Source organism: Polyodon spathula, chromosome 35 (assembly GCF_017654505.1).
Source record: "Polyodon spathula isolate WHYD16114869_AA chromosome 35, ASM1765450v1, whole genome shotgun sequence".
Taxonomy (NCBI): domain Eukaryota; kingdom Metazoa; phylum Chordata; class Actinopteri; order Acipenseriformes; family Polyodontidae; genus Polyodon; species Polyodon spathula.
Genome location: NC_054568.1, coordinates 2,843,449 through 2,861,949, shown reverse-complemented (window position 1 = coordinate 2,861,949; position 18,501 = coordinate 2,843,449). Strand labels below are relative to the sequence as shown.

The 18,501-nt window shown below is 37.5% G+C and overlaps 1 protein-coding gene across 1 annotated transcript in view; it reads left to right on the top strand.

Moving 5' to 3' along the window:
- Positions 1 to 3,565: 3,565 nt before the first annotated feature.
- Positions 3,566 to 18,501, top strand: part of LOC121303876 (prostacyclin receptor-like) — a 47,289-nt gene continuing 32,353 nt past the window's right edge. Inside the window, exon 1 of the mRNA XM_041234722.1 lies at positions 3,566 to 4,945. Coding sequence (XP_041090656.1) covers positions 4,148 to 4,945 — 798 coding nt within the window. The 5' untranslated portion in view covers positions 3,566 to 4,147. The remainder of the gene's footprint in view (positions 4,946 to 18,501) is intronic.

The window sequence follows — 18,501 nt, the reverse complement described above, 5'->3', positions numbered from 1 at the left end:
CTGTCACACTAAGAATTACTTTGCTGGTCACGGATTGCCAACAAATTTAAAAAAAAAAAAGATGTAAAAATAACTTATGTATGTAAAAATCTTTGGCCAACATTAGATGATATCTTATCATGGCAGCAATTCCTTGAAATCAGTAGGGTAAACCCAGCATTTGCAATAGAGCGATGGAAAATATAGCTGACAATGAAGGATATTACAATTGCCTTAAAGTCTAAACTAGTGATTGCTGTCCAAGAAAGGTAATCGGTTATATATTAACGACTGCTTTCTCAAGCAATGCTACGCTTTAAAAAATTGTTGGCTCTCGTAACCCAACTCGGGTTTCAAAGGCAGGTAGGTCGTTTTTTTTTTTTTACATTTTTCTACTCAAAGTTAAAAAGTTGGTTAGTATAATAGTTTTTTTTTGTTGTTGTTTCAGTATTAAAACTGCTCAGTAAATGTTGTTTCTTTGATTTTAATGAAAAGAAATTGCGCAGAAGAAGTCTAAATGATGGGTAGGGTAGGTTAAAGCAAACCATTAGTTTTGTTGAAAATAAAATTAGTTTACAAAATAAGGTGGGACAAATGCACCAAAGAAATTCAGCAATCCACAAATTCTGAAATGTCACTGATCACTAGATGGATTACTAGAGCAATTTAGATTCCATGCCTCGAGCCTGCCCTGGACTGGAGGCAGCCCCCTTTCTCTTAGGGGACAAGGGAGGGAGCAGTTCAGTCTCCGTGCTTCAAGCCCGCCCTGGACTGGAGGCAGCACCCTTTCTTTTAAAATAAAAATAATGCTAACTTTCTTATTTTTGCAATGAGGTGCATGAAGTGCACAAATTGGATCTGGTCATCCGAATTGTCAATTTCCTCCTCATGATACCTGAGTCTCTCTCAAATGCGTTAAGAAGGAACCATTTGAACAAACACTCAATTCCTTGAGTTGATAAATGCTCCTCTTTTGTATGCAGTTTTTAATCATATTTTTGGCTAACACTCTCCATCCTACACATTAAAAACAGCAGTCATTGTGTCACTGGTGGTAATTCAGACCTGTGATAAACATGCTATATTAGTTGTCATATCTGTCGAAGGCTTAGGTAGTCACATGTCGCATGTAAAGGATGGTATTGGTGGCGTTTGCAGAGACAAAAGTGGAAAGCAGAAAATAATAGGTCAAGCTTTCATCTCATCCTACTTCTAAACTGAAAGACTGCAAAATGATGATGTTTATTTCAATTAAGCACAGCGAAGCACATTTTGTGTTAAATGTCTTATTAAAATGATTGTAGCTGACAAAGTAATTACCGACACTTTGCACTCTCCGCACATTCATTCTATGCAGGTCTCAAGTGACTTTGGAAGTAATTCCCATACAGCAGAATGAAATTATCACCGTTAAATTCAGGGGCATTAAAATTAGACCTTTCTTTAACCTAGCAATATAGTGCAATGCGCCAACGCTGCACATATCAAGATGACTTTATAACGACATTACTCTTAAAAATAGAACATACTAATAGCCCAAAAAAAAAAAAAGAGAGAGATTAAATCACTATAATCATGATCGAGTAATCTGTTGATTCGTTGTATGCTTTGTCTGCAAACGTGTTGAAGTTTACATACATTATACAAGCAGCTGTGTTTTGGTGGCTCCTATTACTATATATTTTACTGCCAGTAAGAAGACCCCCCCCCCCCCCCCAAAAAAAAATGCTGCCTATAATTTAACATCAGGGCTGAAGAAAAATAAATGCTTTCATTTTATTTACTAAGTTTAAAGAGAGTGAACTAGGTGGCAGTAAGAATCGTACCGGTAGTAGCGTCTGAATTTTAATATTCTTCTCTTCGGTTGTTTATTTTATCCATCCAAAACAAAATGAATCAACAGCATTTATTTATTTATTTGTTTTATTTTGTTTTTATTTCTATCTCATTGGCTAGTACCCTCGGCAGGTGGTTACATTAACTTTCAATAGATGACCGGGGGTGGGGAGGGGATACAGATTTACACCTGGACAGATATCCTAGAACCAGTAATGTTCAAGTTTTAAAACTACAAAACGTTTAACTCCATTTCTAAGCGCAACAGACGGTATTGGGAAATACTTGACCTTCCAGGTGCAGCGGGCCTCATTACTGCCTTGGGCTGTCCAGTATCCGCCCAGCCTGTCGGGTCTTACTATTTACACAGAAAGCACACAGCAAGTATATAAGGGCCATGCTTCAGTGCGAGTGTCCGCCTGTGTGTGTGGATTGCCTCGCCCTGTGTGATGCGCCTGCCTGCGTTATCGGAGATGGCTCCAATATATAAAAAAAGAAGCTCTTGGAAGGTGTACAGATATTACACATTTTAAAACATTTATTTTAAATACGGTATAATAGTTTCGGAAACTTGAATAGAACTTTTTTTTTTTTTTAAGTGTATTTTAATTTAAAATTACGTAATGTATACAGTCTTTAAACTTAAACGACGATTCATGTGGGTTTAGATTATTTTTTTTTAATTTAATTTTATTTAAATAAACTGTGCTGCTGTTCCCTCAATACAATAATAGTCCGGAACTAAGAAACGAATTTAAAAGGCAGTTGTCATAGTGTTACATGTTATATATTAATACATCGTTTTATTACTGTTAAACACCAAAAGAAAAATAATATATTTACTAGTCTAAAATATTAAATTATTAAAGTTAAAGTGAAGTTCGCCGACATCAACAATGCAATGATATAGATTTATATATATATTATCATATAAGCGGCTATAGTTATAATATTATATTAATATATTATATATTAGTATTTATTAGAATATTGCTTATATATTGTTAAGCGAGGCGTTTTGTAAAATTGTTTGTATTACACAATAAATCAGAATTCAAAATTCCGGGTAAGGCTGATAAACAACTCCGCGTTCACATATTCAAGTGTATTAAATCAGAATTCTAACGGGTAAGGCTGATAACCTGACTCCGCGTTCACATATTCAGTGTATTTGCAGTTCTTACACGATTTAAAGTAGATTACAACATCCAACAGGCGTTATTCTTGCAATAGTTTTATTTTTTTTTTTTTTTTTAAAGGTAAAGCTGTACATTCCTATTATACAATTATATTATTCGATATACCAGTCTTCTAATTGTGCACTACAAATATTATATACCAGGTCCTATTTGGTCAGAAAATTTAAATATTGATACTGTCAATACTATATATAGATATATATATAGATATATATATATATTATATACACATGATATATATATATATATATATATAAATACTATATAATATATATATATATATCTATATATATTATATATATATATATATATATTATATATAATATATTATATGTGTTGAGATATATATATATATTCATATATATATATATATTATATAGATATATATATATATATATATATATATATATATATATATATATATATATATACATATACATACATACACACACACACACACACATAGTGATGATGCTTTTTTTTTTCTTTTACTTGCACTCTGTCTTATTCATCAAGGTGTTTTGTTTTTTACAGTGCGGTATAGGGTTAAGAAATATATTTTTCAATAGACCACACCTCCTTCCGAATCCCTTTAGCAAGTTCCTCAATTGCTTTATGACCAAGCAGCGCACGGCTGAGTTCAAAAGAACAGTGAGACGAGATAGAAGGGATCACGTTCTCCAAGGAGGTCCAAACGATGTACCCCAAAGCAGAAGCAAACATCTATTACCTGACAACCAACCAGCAGCGCTAAAGAAGAGGATACACCTCCTTAACAACCAGCACAGGGTTTTATTACCTAAAATACTATTACACATGCAGAAAATACATGCAGTCTTATGAAAAAAACGTGGAGCTTTTGAGACAGCGCTTTCTTTTTACTTGCAATAATCGTGTCACTTTCTTTATATACTGGAAGCCTTTTATTCACTTTAAAAAGAAAGAAAGAAAGGGTCTTTAATGTCAGTTCTGTAATGTGTGCTACAGAAAAAGGATCTCAGAAACTTGTTTAATGCTGACGCTTTTCTTGCGGTAAGCTTGGCCAGGCTGCAGCTAAACTTGTGTTTGTACTTGAGCAGCGGTCAAACTCACCTGACTTAACTAATGGACTGGATTTACCTCCACCAAAGGATATGATCAACATAACATGTGAAAATACTACCAGGATACACGCCGATGGAAACCCAGTGGTTAGCACCTTGATGTTCACTGCTGGTGTGTTGGGGAACTTAGTGGCGCTGGGAATCCTGGGCGTCCACATAAAAGAGTATCGCACCAAGTCTTCAGTATTTTGTATTTTAGTAACTGGTCTGGCCATCACCGACCTGTTGGGAACGTGTTTCCTGAGCCCCGTGGTCTTCGTCTCCTATGCCCGCAATGCCTCCCTCCTGGGTCTGGTGGGCAGTCACAGACTGTGTGACTTTTTCGCCTTTGCAATGACATTTTTTGGATTGGCTTCCATGCTCATTCTCTTTGCCATGTCCCTTGAAAGGTGCTTGGCCATCAGCTACCCTTATTTCTACTCGAAACACATCGGGAAAGGCTTTGCTAAAGTGCTTCTGCCGGTCATCTATTTTTTGTGCAGCGTGTTTTGTTCGCTGCCCTTCTTCGCTTTCGGTGAACACAAGCAGTACTGCCCGGGGACCTGGTGTTTTATTGAGATGGAATCAGACAGGCCGGCGATTGTGGCTTTCTCGTTGTCCTATGCCACCCTCATGGCGGTTCTGATTCTGGTCATAATCATCTGCAACGGCTCGGTTATCGTGAGTCTGTGCAAGATGTACCGGAACCAGAGGAGTAGAAGGGGATCGGTGACTTCATCCCACCGCAGAAGGAAAACTTTCTTCGGTCAGGGGGAGGAAGAAATTGACCACCTCATCCTGTTGGCTTCAATGACTATAATATTTGTCATCTGTTCTCTGCCCCTTACGGTAAGACAAGACGTTTAGAAACGCTTAGTAGTTATTTAACGGAAAACCACACTTTGGGCTTAGCCTCCCCATTTTTACCAAAGTAAATATGATTTCTTTATTTGGCAGGCGCCTTTATCCAAGGTGACTTACAGTGTTGCAATGCAAACAATGTTTAAGTACAGTATCATTTATAGGAAGGGCGAATTCTACTACTCAAATAGAATATGTAGCATGTTAGGATTGCAACAATGTAATCTATAATGATACTGCAACAATAGTGCTAAAGCTGTGCATCGGCTGAGGATACAGTAACGTGGTGCTGTATAGTGACATTAGTGCACGCATGGGAAAGGAGCCGTGTTAATCTCATAAAGGGGCAGCACGGCAAACCATAAGTGTGGTAAATGCATAATATAACTCAAAGCATCGGAAACTGGAAAATGACCGTTCAAATGTACAGCAAAAAACTTTTATAACAGTCGCACGACCGTAACAAGTAGCATTTAAGAGATGTCCAACCGGAAAACAAAATGTGAGTACGTTTATTTACTAAACAAAAAGTTGACTAAATATTAGCAAATACATGTAAACAATAACAAAAACGTTTTGTGGGAGACTGTAGTATGCGGGTGCCTACATATTTACAAACAACTTACATTGTGGTATCATTTTGACTGCTACCAAATATTGTATTCTTATCAAACCGATTGCCAGCCCTGAACAGGATACTTCACTGAAAGAGTCAGGATGAGAAGTTCAGTGCGCTCTAGAGCCGCAAGTTGGTCTGCCCTGACCCCAATAACCCTCAATACGTTTACACTATTATACAAAGTACCTTGAAAATGTACCAATAATACAGATTTAAAAAAAAATAATAAGGAAATGAGCATGGTAAAAGAGACGGAAAGCTATGGTACAAACAAATAGACCACATGCACACTCAGCTGTGTTACATGGCAAAATGAAATGACAAACTCTCACTGGCTGAAAATCGACCACTAGTGACAAGCTGAATCTAATTTTTCATGATCGTTAGCATTTAATTGTCTGTTGTTTCTCCATTTTAAGTATCAGTTCCACTGTTAAAAGTAGAAGATTCTCATTCGAATAGAGAAATGCAACGCCACAAAGCAGATACAACGTTTCAATTTGTCTATGTAGTAAACCAAGATAAGTTTCAGTTTATATACTGTTTTTGTTGCATTTCTGTACTGTATAAGAACTCTGAACAGCAACTCCCTAACAGGGAAATCGTAGCTTTTACTCCAACTTTCTTTGAATGACTCAATGAAGTTAAGAGTTGGGAATCTTACCAGACAAACAGTGTGTTGCAATAGACCATTAAACCACTCTGGACCAGGCTTGTGAAATGTTGCTTGTTTACTGAAGTCCACTGTATTAATACCCATGGTGGGAAAAACAGTAGATCTGAGCCAGCTCAGAGCAGGTGGCTGGAATCTGGTCAGTTTAGTAACCTTTCTCAGCGAGGTAGTTTAAAACTGTCCAAAATCTCCCTCACCGCTACTACAGTGTCTTCATTTAAAACCTATCACCTATCAAAATCCGACATCTTCGTCTAGCTCAAGTATTAGGACCTTACGAATGGCCTCCTCTCGTTTGTAAACTATGTTCTTATGTTCTTCAGGTTCACCAGCCATATGTTACACCCGGTCAGCATTCGGTCAGTGACTGAACAAAAATAAGCATTTTGCGATTGGAAACTGAAAGGCTATTTTGGTCTCTGAGCAAATTATTTTGATCAAATTGCGAAATGGAAAATATCAAAGCAAGCAAAGAGAGACAGATTCTTCTCTCTGAGTAAAGCGATATACTCCAATTGCGAAAGCAAAGAACAAGAAAGCGTGAAGACCAAGGAGCTTTCAAAACAAGTCAGGGATAAAGTGGTAGAGAGGCACAGAGCAGGAGAAGGGTACAAGGACATTTCAGGAAGGCACCGATTGTCCATCAGCACACTGAAGTCCATCATTAAGAAGTGGAAGATGCATCATACCACCCAGACACTACCCAGAACGGGTCGCCCTCCCAAACTGAGCAGCCGGACAAGCAGGAAACTGGTTCCGGATGTCACTCTGAAGCCAACAATGACCTTCAGAGATGGGAGTCAGTTCACACATCAACAAATAAACCAGTCCTTACACAAATCTGGCCTGTATGGAGGGGTGGCAAGAAAGAAGCCATTACTCAAAAAGCCTCATCTTAAAGCATGTGTGGAGTTTGGAAAAAAGCATGTAGATGATAGGGCAGACATGTGGAAAAAGGTTTTGTGGTCAGACGAGACAAAAATCGAACATTTCCAAGCGTTACGTCTGGCGCAAGCCCAACACTGCACATCACCCAGTCAACACCATCCTAACTGTCGAGCATGGTGGTGGCAGCATCATGTTATGGCGATGCTTCTCTTCTTTAGCGGCTAGGAAGCTGTCAGGATAGAGGGGAGAATGAATGGTGCAAAGTACAGGCGAATCCTTGAGGAAAACCTGTTTGAGTCAACCGAGACTATGAAACTGGGGAGGAAATTCACATTTCAGCAGGGACAATGACCGCAGCAGAAAGCCACACTGGAGTGACTGAACAAGAGAATTAATGTTCTTGAGTGGCCCAGTCAAAGTCCTGACTTTGACTCAATCGAAAATTTATGGCGAGACTTGAAGATTGCAGTCCATCAACGATCCCCAACAAACTTATCAGAACTGGAGTAATTTTTTCATGAAGAATGGGCAAAAATTTCACCGTCCAACTGTGCAAAACTAGTAGAGACCTATCCAAAAAGACTCATAGCAGTAACTGCTGCAAAAGGTGCTTCTACCAAGTACTGACTTAAGGGGCTGAATAATTTACAGCAACCATTAAATTTCATTTTGTACATTTTCTTTGCAAGTTTTGCTGACATTTAACCTCCTCCTCATATAACAGTATGTGACGGTGCATCACACAAGATACAATGCTTTCAGAACGTGCTACTGGAGCTTTGTGATTTTAATTGCGTGAGGGCAGTTCTATGCATTAATCTATTCCAAAGCTATGAGAGCAATTGTCTGGAAATGAACTAATGAAAAAGAACATTTTGCTGCTAAAAATAGAGGCTGCATAGCGGCGCACTGCAGAGCCAGGTAGACAGACTGCACCATTACCTAAATGTGTTCCATCTGTCTCATAAACAAGGTTGGAAACATTTGGAGCTAAAATTCAATCAGGGTTGCTGGCATTTAAAAAAAAAGTATCGCCTTTGATGCAGGAACACATAATTACCTTTGATCACCTGCTGCTGATAACTGTGGTTACATTGGAAAAGTCGAAATCATAGTACTGGCCTTTCAGCCTATCAAGGGACATCCCTTTCTAGCGCACCTTTGGTCTCTTCTTAGGAGGTCTTATATAGTAGGATAGTGTTTTTGAAATGATTCGAATTACCATTAGGCAGGATACAACAATGTATTCTTTTCAGTCTAAATTGAAAACATACTTTTTTAATGTGTTTTTATATACTTGGTTGTAGCTGGAGTGTATTGTATATACAAGCTCTCTCGTTTTGTTTTTAACTTTGCATAGCGCTCTGGGGCACTATATAAAAATACATTTGTATTAGTATTGTATTGTACTGGTTGGCTATTCCATGCATTTATAAAGTGATTCTTCTATCTTATGTTCTGGAGATTTACTCAGCTTCCAACTGCCTTACTCTGTGTTAAATTTGAAACAGTGACCTGGGTCCACTTCGTCATATCATTAAGGAGATTCCTGTCTCTTTTCAAAGCTATATAGATTTTTAACCTGACTTCACAGCTCGTGCCATTCAGCCTGGTTGCCCTTCTTCATACCCTCAAGTGCAATAATGGCTTTTTTTTTTCTAGTGACGTGAACAAAGCTGAACAAAGTGTTCAAAGGGTAGCTAGAGCATATTCTCAGTATAACTTTACTAGACTCTCTGCATTAACAAAATAAAACAAAACACTGCACGATAGATCAATTGATGCTTTTGCCATAATTTTAAGCTTAACATGCAACAAAAATTGTAGTACCAGTACTGTATAAACATTAGGAGTTACCGTACGATATGATGGTGACTGTAGAGGTTGCAAACTGTAATTCCATCCGTTTATGCCATCCTAAGATAGTAATACACCATACAAAGAAAGTGATTGTATCTTTGTAAATATGGCAAATAGACAAACCCCCCCACCCCCTCCTTTTGAGAAAAACTGGTTCTGTTCACCTGTTGGTGATTCATGCACTTATTTGGAACCTGATAGAAATCAGGCTTTAACTAAATAAAACATGGGGCTTTTGTTGTCATTTTCACCCAACTCAGAAAGCTTGCTTGCTAACTATCTTTTGCCTTAGCTCAATAAATAATTGGCAGCCCTTCCATTGGTGCACGCGAGTTTAGTTATTCTACCTGCTGCAGCAGTTCATCAAGATGCATCCCCCAAATTATGAATTACAAAGGCTGTGCTTGTATTGTCCATTTATCCCCAATCAGACCTCTTGTTCTCTAAATATCTTGGGTGTCCCCGAGTAGATAATCAGGTCTGCTCTTCAATATAAGCAGATGTCCCACGTGTTCAGTGTTATCTCCACTTGTACCCCTTTGCAGAATGACTTGGTTCAGTATTTGTGCTTTATTTACCCCATGAAATGAGTTTCTTCAACTGTCAAACCAGCATTGATAATATTCTGAAGAGTTATGGGGGTGACTTATTGGTGTAGTGAACTGTGAAATGAAATTTGGAACGCTAAAGTCAAATTACTTTTAAACAGTTTCTGCACAGTTCAATGTTTTTTTTTTTTTTTTTGGGGGGGGGGGGGTTAAGTCAGGGAGGGTCCTGTTTTATTGTCGTTGCTTCCTTAATTTCACAGGAACTGCTTTTTTTTTTCTTAAACACTATCTTCACATGCTTAAGAGGGCCACATCTGTGGAGGAAATCACCACATATAGCTTTAATAAAGGATTTTTTGGTAGAAATTTAGAATAAAGGGCTTTACGCAGTACATACTGCATAACAAACAAATCAAAATCACGCAAGAGACAGCCTGCAGAGATAGGTTAAAGAAAGTTCAGATGCTTTTCATTAATTCCCATAATACCAGGACAGACAGCATTGCTGTCTATCAATAGTAGGCTACAGGTTTAGGTACTGTAGCCAGTTGAGAATACTTTTTGAAACTGACAATGTTTCTTGCATTGAAAAAAAAAAAAAAAAAAAACTTAGAAGGGGGATGTGGCAGGCTGACGAGCGGATAGAGGCCCAAAGACAGACTGCAGTTCAAAAAAATAAATTATTAATAAACACAAAAATGAAAGGGGACAAGGGCCAAAACAAAACAATTTAAAACAAAAAGAAAAACAAAAAGCAAAAACTTACAAAAATAACAATTTCCAGGCTGGGCAATGCCTTCACTGGATTCAAAAACCAACCCCACCCCACCCCACCCCCCCCACCCCACCCCCACCAACCCACCAACCCACCAACCTGCTTCCTCAGCTCCCTCCTCCCAAATGAGAAGCAGAGGCCTCCTTTTATGTCAGGTGGCTGGGTGCTGATTGATCGTTAATTAAACTAATCATCTAATTAACTAATCAACCCCAGCCACCTGAACATAATAAACCCAGGCAGGTAGGGGAAATTAACCTCATCCGTGCCAATTTCTAAATGGCAGAGCTTTGCTCTGCCACAGGGGGTAAGTAGAAATGTTTTAAATGGTTTATAAGAAAATTGATTTTTCAAAGCCCTGGTTAACATGCCCAAAGGTAACTTTTAGTTTCATGACAACTGCATTTTGACAAAAGATTTAAAAATGATCTAGTATGTATCCACAATAAAAAACTTATGACTTATGGCATAGTTATAGCAACAATGATTTGTTGGCTTGATATTTCACGCTGCATTAGGTAAACTCGGATCAGCATATGGACTCCTGATCTCAAAGTACATAATTACATTGCATTGTCTTTTGAGTTAGACAGCAAGCGAGGCCCATACATTTTTCATAAGTGCTTAAGAAAAGGCAGTTCTAGTAAAATGTTATCAACACAGAATGCTTTAAAACGCAGCACTGAAAACAACAAGAGGTCACAGCTGGAAATTAAGTGAAGACAGACTTAGATCACACGGTAGGAAAAATCTTCACACAGAGAGTGGCGAGGGGATGGAATGGGTTACCAACTCATGCCGAACCTCTGGGTTCTTTAACACCTGACTTGAACAGGAAAAAGGAACTGGCTCTGCTTCTTAAAGAATTATACTTTGGAAAATGACTAATAGGTGCACGCTGTTTTTGACAGTGTAGGTAGTGTGTTTTTGTTTAGTTTAAATAAAGTTTTAAAAAGTTCAATTTAATTTTGCCGTGGTTGGGATAAATTCCACCCCTGCCAAATCCAATGTAGCTGGGTCTTGATTGATTAATTGGTGAATAATAAAGCCCCAGCCACATGGCAGAGCCAGATTCTTTGTTTGTGGGCTATTTAGGGAGCAGTATGGTTCAGTGAAGGGAACTGAACTGTGAACAGTGTTTAGTTAAATGATTTATTCTATTTAAACCTTTTTTGTTGACATGTTTTTGTTCCTGTTTATTTGTTAATAAAAGTGTGCAACAGAGCTAAAACTGACGCTTTCTGCCTTTATTCATTCAGTGGTGCTAGCCTTTCACTACCCCTTTACTGTGTTACAGACCCCCCTGCAGTGTTCACAAGAAACACATTACAGTACTTTACCTTTCCTGGATTCTGTGTCATGTTGCAGCAACATATTTTTGAACATATGTCCCAGAAACGCCAGGAGGAAGATATTATTAAAAAAAAAAAACACTGCACTGTATCCAATTTCATGCTCCCTTTCAACAATGCTGGTGCTCCGATTGCAATAAGGGGTGCATTGTGAGAACAAAAAACAACAGCATTGTTACAGGAGGGAGCATGATATAGCACACTGCGATCCTTAGAAGAGAAGTTTTTTTTTTTTTCTCCTGGCAAACACTCCCAAGTAAATGTTGAGTATATATTAAAGCCAGCAAGATACAGTACAACGCGACAATACAGACAACACGGGACACGGCAAAGGTAACGCAATGCGCTTGTAAACTTTGCAGGGTGTTCTGTAACACTTCTGTTAGCACTGGAGCAAAATCTTACAGTAAGTGGTATTAATTTGAGTTAAGTACTCTTGTGCACAGTCAGAAATCCAGTAGTTTGTGAAGGACAGTAAAAAGATGGTCTTGCGACTGGGAAAATGGGACTGGTGCACAGGGAGTAACCCAACAAGTCAAAGCGTGCCCTGGACTTTCCTGAAATACAACATTAGCACAAACAGAGCAGGGGGAATTTCCAGTTCTATTAGCTGTTAAATATGGGTACAAATGCATTCCCGCTGAAGGTTGGGTTGGTTCCTCATGCTTTTTGTTCTGTATTACTGTACACAGGCTGAGTCAGGGACAGTCCAAGAGCCTTCTCATCTCAGTCAAAAGTGTGACCATAGGGCTTTAAATTAGAATGGTTATGCACTTTATTTCTATATTTTACACCTCTGCAAATCAATGCTGTCCTGGTTGCTCATCTAAGCGCTGATAATTTCCCGCAAATTAGTAGGCTGGGGTTAAAGTTTACAGCACTATCATAGATGCACTTTATAATTATGGCATTGCCATTATATAGAACAATCAGTGCAGTGTTAATATTGGTATTTACCTGTTTTTGTTGGGGGGGGGTTAGAGCAAGAATAGAACTACAATATCATTCTGGAATGTTATGATGTTCCAGGTAGTTGTTTGCATTCATTTCAATGTAGTGACAGAATGACTGGGCAAAATACATTGTTCTTAATCACAATATATCTAGGAATATCTAGAAATTCAGCTGTTTAGACAGACTTTCTTTTCCATTCATTGCATGTGTTAGTTCAATTTAAATGCATTGTATTTATATAGCGCCTTTCACACCACCATATCTCAAACCGCAGAAAGAAGTATGCAGTCTCAAGTAGCAATACAAATTACAAAGTAACATCATAATAATAATAATAATAATAATAATAAATAAACTTAGAAATGGATTTTAAATGCTTGCATATCAGATGCAGCCTGTATGGATGCATGTGCAAGAGACTAAGAGAGGCAGGGAGAGGTGTGAGTGAGTGAGAGAGAGAGAAACTACAGCCAAGTCACAGTTCACTTCTTAAGAAAGCCGCTTTACTGATGGTTCTAATCATAAACCAGATTATAGACCAGTATTGAAGTTTCTAATCTAGGTCATCTTTCATTGAAATATTCAGATATCACTGAAAGAAATCCGTTGACCTAAGATACTGTTAAACCTGAAAGCTAGAAATGTGTGTTCCTATTGCTCACAATCCATGCATTTTAATACACAGGTGCACTTAAAGTAATTATAGCTAACAAAATAATTAAATAAATCTTGCACTTCTATTAGGTACACAGATCTGAAACGTGCGGCTTTTAAGAGAACACATCATTTCATTTTAAGAGAGACATCAAACCCTACACTGCAGTAAGCTCTCAGTGCTTGCTTTCGGAAAACAAGTGCCTGTGTGACCTCCCCCAAGGCTATAACAGATAGGCAAGCATGCGAGTGTGCTGCACTAAAAGGACTTCCTGTGTCTATATTCTACTTCCCCTTTCACCATAAATGTCAAACCGCAAGTGGGTTTTTGTAACCCCAGTTCTCTTAACACAGTCGTTCTTACTCGGAGCATTCACACACATGCCAGCGCATTGTTCATTTCCTGCCATGTCTGCAGAAAGCTTGCTTGGAACATGCATTCGCAGCAGCTGAGCTAAATGCACCAACATGAACCCTGCATCTCACTTCGACACTCAAAACTTTAGGACAGGTTACTGAGCACAAGTTACAGTTCACAGTACAACGACACTCTCTTATGCAGTCCAGTTGGTATACATGGTCATATTCATATTTTCCAGCACTAGTGTAGTAGCATGGGTTATTCAAAAATGCACATTTGAGACTTTTATAAGTGAATGGATGTGCATGGCGGAGAAAACGTATGGAAACTAATTTGTTAGCTACCTTACTTTAAGAATGTACAAGGAAGGCCCTCTAGGTAAAAAATATAAAATAGGATAGATCAGCATCTACATAGACTGTACATTTGTTTAACAGTTGTTTGGTTAAAATGTGTAACGACCAGTGCACAGTTATTTCATTTTATGCCCAACAGCGTACTTCATTTAGCATTCTCACTCTCAACATCTCTTTGTTCTTGTGACTTTAAACCACTTGCACTTAAAATAAATTAAATATTGTTTATTCTGGAGTTGTTTTCATTTGGAGTCCCCCTCCCCCCCCCCCCAATCAGGCATCAGTTTCCAAAAATTAAGATGGCATGAATAGAAATTTAAAAGTAGCAGTTTAATCTCAAAAACAATGTCAACACAATGTGTTTGGAACAAATATACCACTGCAGTATGTATTGTGGTTAATACCATATCAGCATATGCTCCACTGTGGTAGCATTCTACCAATGTAGCTCCTACAACTGTCGCTTAATGCAGCTAAAATTGCACTGCGATACTGTACTTCCATTAAAGATCATAATTTGGGGTCGGTTGACAGTCAAGCTTGTCAGTCAGTTAATGATGTTTACACTGTTAATGAGCATTATAACCGTTTCTCAGTCTGGCTAATGATCTGAGTGGTAAACAGATTTGCGTTTTCCACTGTGAAAAAGCGCCAGTGCACACAGATTGTAAAATCAACATGAACAGCCCGGATACTTTCTCACTGTCCTCGGTAATTTGTGAAAGGCGGAACTGCCAACCCACACAAACTGGTTTTGGTAATTGTTATTCATTGTGATCCTGTGTGCTTGTAGTGAGTTTTAAACTTTATTTGTAGTTCGGACTGCATTTATGCTACGCGGATAACAACAGTGCTCCAACCTTTTTCAAACCTGGGGGGGAAGAGAAAAAAAAAACATTTTGTATGTAAAGCAAGGACCCCTGCAATACTCATTGTTATCCCAGTGCAACATTGGCAAGAAACATATTCTCATTTTGAAAAGCTTAAACATAAAATCCAAGGTGGTTCAGTCAAAAAAAAAAAAATACTAATAAAACAAAGAAAGTGAAATCCACCTGTTCTCTGTCATTGGTTCTGTTGAATTTTCAGACAATACCATCCGCAACAATAAACAGCCTAAGGTGCAACATTTACACATACTAAAAGAAGCATAATACATTCAGTGGCAGACTTTTTGACTAGATGTCTTTTTCAATGTTGAAAGGAGTTTTTAACTTAATTGATAAAGTGTGAAGGGTCTCTTAATTGTCCCAATGAGAGCACTGTGTGTGCACTCATTTTGCATAGACACAACCCTTGCAGAAACTAAAAATCAAAAAGCAGTACTGTATACATTACTATCGACACTAACACTTAGTGCCACTAATACAATACAATACAAGGGTTAGGGTTAGCACTACAATACTACCATCTATATTAAGACTACCAACATGATTGGATTCTAACCCAAATCTTCTAAGGGTTACTATCCCCCTCCCACCCCCCCCCACCCCCCCCCCCCCCAGAAGTAGAATCTATGGTCATTAACATAAGACCTTTTACTAAAATGATCTATGATACAAGAGACTATGTCTGTAACATGATCTTCGTCCAGGTGTCGGTGCACAGCACAATTCAGGAGGTCTAAATATATTACAATTGTGTTAACTCCGTAACTCTCATTGGGGTGGACCCCAGTGCTGTGGACACTCTGCTGTAATAATACATAATAATTATTAATATTTATTTTATTATTATTATTATTATTATTATTATTATTATTATTATTATTATTATATTAACAATACCAATACCTTTGTGCAAACATTAATTTGTTGTAGATCTTAACATGTACCCAGTGGATGCTTGTCATAAGAGGCTAGAGGCTAAGCCTATGTGTAAGTTTGTAAAAGTAATAAAATAACTTGCCTTATTTCATGCTTTCCAAGGTGTACTTTAATGCTATTGGCTAATGCAGCCTCAAAATGGGTGGGGTTCTGTGTGCCTTCAACCTGCAATCACCCTCTGTCTGTCAAGTATTAATGTATTTCTATTGGCTACATGATGCAAGTTTGAGGCTAGCCTCTACCAATCATAATTAGATTTAACCTTGACAAATCTGTTGCCAGGCAGGTTAGGGGTCACGTGTGGCTACTTGCTTAAGTTTTGATTTCCACGCAGTACATTATAGATTTTTTTTTTTTTTAATTCGTATGCCATTTTCCTTGGTTTCACCCAAATCCTAAATGTGACCGTCTTCAACGGGGAGGACAGAAACAAAATTGCCCTTTTAATTGGTGAGAAAAAATGAAATGGTTGAGCATTCACTGTTTGGTTTTTCAAACCGGCTCTTCATCTTATTAAAGTACCTTTTGAAACATTATTTTGTGTAATGAAAATACAATTATATATATATATATATATATATATATATATATATATATATATATATATAATATATACATACACACACATGCTATATATCTAAAGATATATAGATAATTATGATATGTTGATGACACCCAACACGAGGTGTAAATAAAGATACCAGAAAACTACTGTATTGTTGTATTTTTGTGTTTGATGATGTCATTGTTTTGATGATGTCATTTTTACTGGATGTTTTTAGCCAGTTCTGACTTGTAAAATAAGTTTTTGATCTCAAGTGACTTCCTGGTAAAACTAAAATAAAAGAATCAAATACAAATGGCCTGCTTGACCTAACTGCTCCAGAACCTGTTTGTCTTTTGAGTTAGCACATAATTATCTTGGAGTTAGTTACCTGTTTAATGTCATTACGTCCTATTACGTGACAAATGATTTCATTGGCAGGTGATATTCTACTGTAGTTTTACACCGAGGATATTATTCAAAATTATCATTGTTTGTTTGGGAACAAATCTGGAACTTCAAGGTTTTTCAGAAGGGTAGCAAGCATAAGTAGCTTCAAAAGTAATTAAAAAAAAAAAAAAAAAGGTTTCCATTCCCCTTAGTAATTTGTGATGTTTGCAATCATCCTGAGTGATCCACGGTTCTGTTTCTCCAATACAAAGTTACACGTTTCTCCTCATCTGCTTATCTTAAGAATCCTAACTGCAGGATCTGAACACCCTTTCTTACTGCATTCAAATGTCACCTTTTCACATACCACTGTACATAGACATTAGTTACTGGCAGAGTTGACAGGTCATATTGTCACATGGTCTGAACAGAATGAGGAACAGTGTTCATGCTGCGAGTTGAAGTTTGACTTTTGATGTAAAAAGAATGCCGAGCAACTTGTATAAATCACTGGTCTTTATCGCTATCGATCAATTAATTCCCTCATTTTCAAAAGTGAACAATAGCAAATTCGTTAATAACTTAGAAAACCTGCATAAAAGCTAATAAACTTTTTAATCTACTCAATGTACATTCTGGCTTTCTGCCTCCATTAGCGTTTGAGAATAACACACCACTCTTAGGGTACAAAGATATAATACAACGCTAAACAGACCATTGTAATGTGGAGAGTTTTGCCCCGATATGGTAGCACTTTTTTTTTTTTTTAAACTCGTTTTTGTTTTGATATTTTTCTATTTACACGTCATACTGTAGTTAATCAATCTGAGATTTTTTTTTTCAGCATTTATTCCCTGCCAACAATCACTGGTTTCTCCTAAGCGATACGGCAGCTTTATTCCCATGGCCCACTGAGCAGCTTCCGGGAAACCAAAGCTGAAAAATTAAATCAAAATTCACACAAGCCAAAACAAAAGGTTAACACAAAACATTGCAGGCTGGGCAGAATTCTACAGTTCTGCAGTTTTATAATACAGCTAAAAGATGCATGCTGCTGTTGATACCACTGTTCTCATCGTGCTCAACCTCAAAGAGACAACTCAGGTCTGCTGAACAACATCACAGTGCGTGCAGGTCTATAATTGAAGCTGCAGTAGCATTAGCTGCTGTATTCAGAATACTACATTCATCTTTGTCCTGTACTCTACTTAATAGTGCAAATATAATCTGGCTAAAATAAAAGAAGAAACGTTCCAACATTACACTAGTTTTAATGCAGATATTAATCACTTCATAGATTATTAGAGCAAACTCCTGTGAAAGGTACAAAGCTGGTTCAGGGATTACAACACACTAAATCCCCATTGCTATGCTATTATTAGTGCATCTTGTAGATTAATCAACCATAAAATGCCTTACCTATGAGATGATGTGAAATCATGGGGGCTGAATACAGTCCTGGAAAATTAATTTAATGCCGAGTTTATGCTGAAATGTTGAAATGTCAGAGTTCCAGTAATACTTTGATTACTGCATCACTACGTGACCTTTCCAATTCTTGTTGCAAAACAACACAACATTGCATGGGCTTAACAACACTTAAAAATTAAGTGTTCTGAAATGCTTTTGTTCTCAATTACTTCAAAGTCTAATGTTCTTAATCCAGAGTAGAAAGAGTTATGAATATCGTTTTTTAAAACTCTGTATTATTTATCATGATTATTATTAAGCAGACATAGGCAGC